Here is a 2,496-nt window from a genome sequence, read left to right as displayed (position 1 = left end):
AGGTGGGCTGCATGTGGCCCGCGGGCCGTAGTTTGAGGATGCCTGGAGTATACAGTTGTTTGCTGAGGGGCCAATCAAGTAAAGTGGACTAGATGTGGAACAGATGCAAGGGTATAGTGTGTCACTACGCTGATTTTATTCTTTGTATTTGCTTTAGGCATTTTTAAATAGAAAGATGGATTTTTTTTGATTAGTAACAACTGTCATTCTAGTGACTACCAGTTTTTTTTAAGTTGTATAAAACGTTTAATTTTTTGGTCTTTTGGAGAAAGTAGATGCATCACTATTGTATTACAACAGAGCCATTAATTTTGTAGCTTCATCAACATTAACTGGTTCACTTTCACGACGCCGCTGAGGAATCAATTCTTTCTGCACAGGTTCAAGAGAAGGGCCTTTTGAGAAGTGTGCAAGTTCCTTTTGTATATTTACAAAAGCTTTCTTCACTCTGTTAACTTTTTCACCATTCATAATATTTGTCTTCTTAAGATTAGTGGTAACTGGTTTTGCTTTGCTTTTAGCTTTAAAGTTTTTTTGGCTGGCTATGTGAAATACATTCCTAGATTTCTGCCCTCTTAATTTGTTCTTGGTCATTGTCAGACGTTTGATATCCGCGTGCAACTTCCTCCAGTCCCGGTAATGTCATCGGCACTCACCGTGATTATCAGTTTTAAAGAATGGATACACAAATGTGCCAGTACTGAGGTGAGGGCAGAGGAATGTTCTCCCTCTTTTTGCTGGAAACTTTTTATTAATGCAGCATACAAAAAAGTTTAAATCTGACATTTAAAGATTCAAAAAATTACTCAAATGTTAGCCCTGGAAGAGACTTTTAAGATCATAATAATCAATCCACTTTTATAGGAAATTAGGAAACTGAGGCATAGAGAGAGGGTAGAAGTTGCCCAAAGCCATACAAATTGATACTGGGCCGAGGGACTGTATAGGGTCAGTGTAGGTAGAAATAGATGCCAGAAGTTGAATTTAAATGTGTATAGCTAGGTAGGACATTCATATTTCTTGTTTTCACCAGGGCAGATTATCTATCTATCTATCTATCTATCTATAAGACTGGGTGGGATTTTATAGTATTTACTGGTGGTGGTGGGGAGGAGCAGAGAAGAGTGAGATTTTTACAAAACTACTTGAAGAAATAGCATCTTCATAAAAAAAAAAATGCATTTTATACTCTGGCAAAGTCTCTGCGTCTTATGTTGTTTCACTTATGTATGTATGTTTGTTATGTTTGGTGGTAGAGACATGGTCTCACTGTGTTGCCCAGGCTGGTGTGGAACTCCTGGCCTCAAGCAATCCTTCTCACTTGGCCTCCCAGAGTGCTGGAATTACAGCCACCACACCCAACCTGTTTTGTTTCCTCCTGTGCCCTCTTTCCCCTCTAAAGATATTCAGAGGGAACCTCAGATGTGAGCTGTAGTAATGTCTGTGCCCACCAGGTGGCAAGATTGCTTTACTTAAATTATGTAAGCTCATTTGATTCTCAGGGAGTTACAGTGATAACTCGTTTTACTTTAATAATAAAAAAAAATCCCACGATATTTATCATATTCTTAAAGAAAATTTTGGCATACTCACTTTGACTAATGAAAGCGAAGTTGGTGTCATGATTCTTTTGCAGGACCTGATACTACTGCAAATGTTATGATCGTAAATTTTTTTTTTAAGCTGTAAGAAGGCTATAAACTTTGTCCTCAGCCCACCTTATGGTGCCTATCAGCCTATTGCTCTGCATAGAATATGCAAGATCACAAGATGATCTGAATGTCTGCAGTTTCCAGCAGGGGAGCAAGGTTACTGTGGAGATTCTCATCTGCATTCTTCCTCCTTTTTATAGTTGAATTTGAGATTTGCACTAGGGGAATTTATTTTTATTGGGTTAAAACATGAATATAGAAACAATTGTAGCTTAGCACAAGGCATCCATACCCTCAGTTTCAATCACTTCCTTCATCAACTATGGTTCTATTTTCTTAACTCCATTCAAGCTAGATACAGTATATTGATCAATTCCCTGTACCTGAGAGGCTGTTCCTATCTCCCTCAATCCCCTCTTCTCAAGAGACAAGATTGTGCATAGAAGATTAAAGCCATGGGTTGTGGGATCAGACATTGTGTGTGTACAATTCCTTTCTCTGATATTTGCCAGCTCTGTGACCTTAGCCAAATTACTTCTCTGAGCCTCAGTTTCTTCATTTATGAGTGGGAGTGATAATGTAATTGTCAGGGAAGAATACAAAGATAATTCTCATTAAGAGCTTAGAGCAATGGCTTATACATAGTAAATTCTCAAGTGTTAGCTATTCATACTTGATCTACATAACTGTTAAATCTTCAGAAAGCTTTTCCTGATTCACCGTCACTGTTATTGCCAGTCCCTGACTGCGTTGCGTTCTCATGCTGTCCTGCATCTATGACATCATTTCATATATTTGTGTTCCGTCACCTGTTTTTTCTCAGACTACACTAGGAAATCAATCA

The 2,496-nt window shown here is 38.3% G+C and overlaps 1 protein-coding gene across 2 annotated transcripts; it reads right to left on the bottom strand.

Annotated features, from left to right (window-relative positions):
* Nucleotides 1-270: 270 nt before the first annotated feature.
* LOC100949930 (uncharacterized protein C8orf59 homolog) lies at nt 271-594 on the bottom strand. Of its 2 annotated transcripts, XM_012811084.1 has the most exons (2): nt 465-594; nt 292-368 (listed from the first exon to the last, which is right to left on the bottom strand). In XM_012811084.1, the coding sequence occupies exons 1-2, from the start codon at nt 592-594 to the stop codon at nt 292-294; spliced, it is 207 nt and encodes a 68-aa protein (XP_012666538.1). The 2 variants fall into 2 exon arrangements, with proteins under 2 accessions (XP_003799382.1, XP_012666538.1); XM_003799334.3 differs by having other exon boundaries at nt 271-594.
* Between the last annotated feature and the right edge of the window lie 1,902 nt (nt 595-2,496).

The sequence above is a fragment of the Otolemur garnettii genome, unplaced genomic scaffold (assembly GCF_000181295.1).
Source record: "Otolemur garnettii isolate 467f Iridium unplaced genomic scaffold, OtoGar3 scaffold00149, whole genome shotgun sequence".
In the NCBI taxonomy this organism is placed as follows: domain Eukaryota; kingdom Metazoa; phylum Chordata; class Mammalia; order Primates; family Galagidae; genus Otolemur; species Otolemur garnettii.
The sequence above is the reverse complement of the archived record's forward strand: the minus strand, read 5'-3'. Positions and strand labels throughout refer to the sequence as shown.

Coding starts and splice junctions, on each gene's coding strand:
- LOC100949930 (XM_003799334.3), bottom strand. CDS start 594: ATGACCAAGAACAAATTAAGAGGGCAGAAATCTAGGAATGTATTTCAC.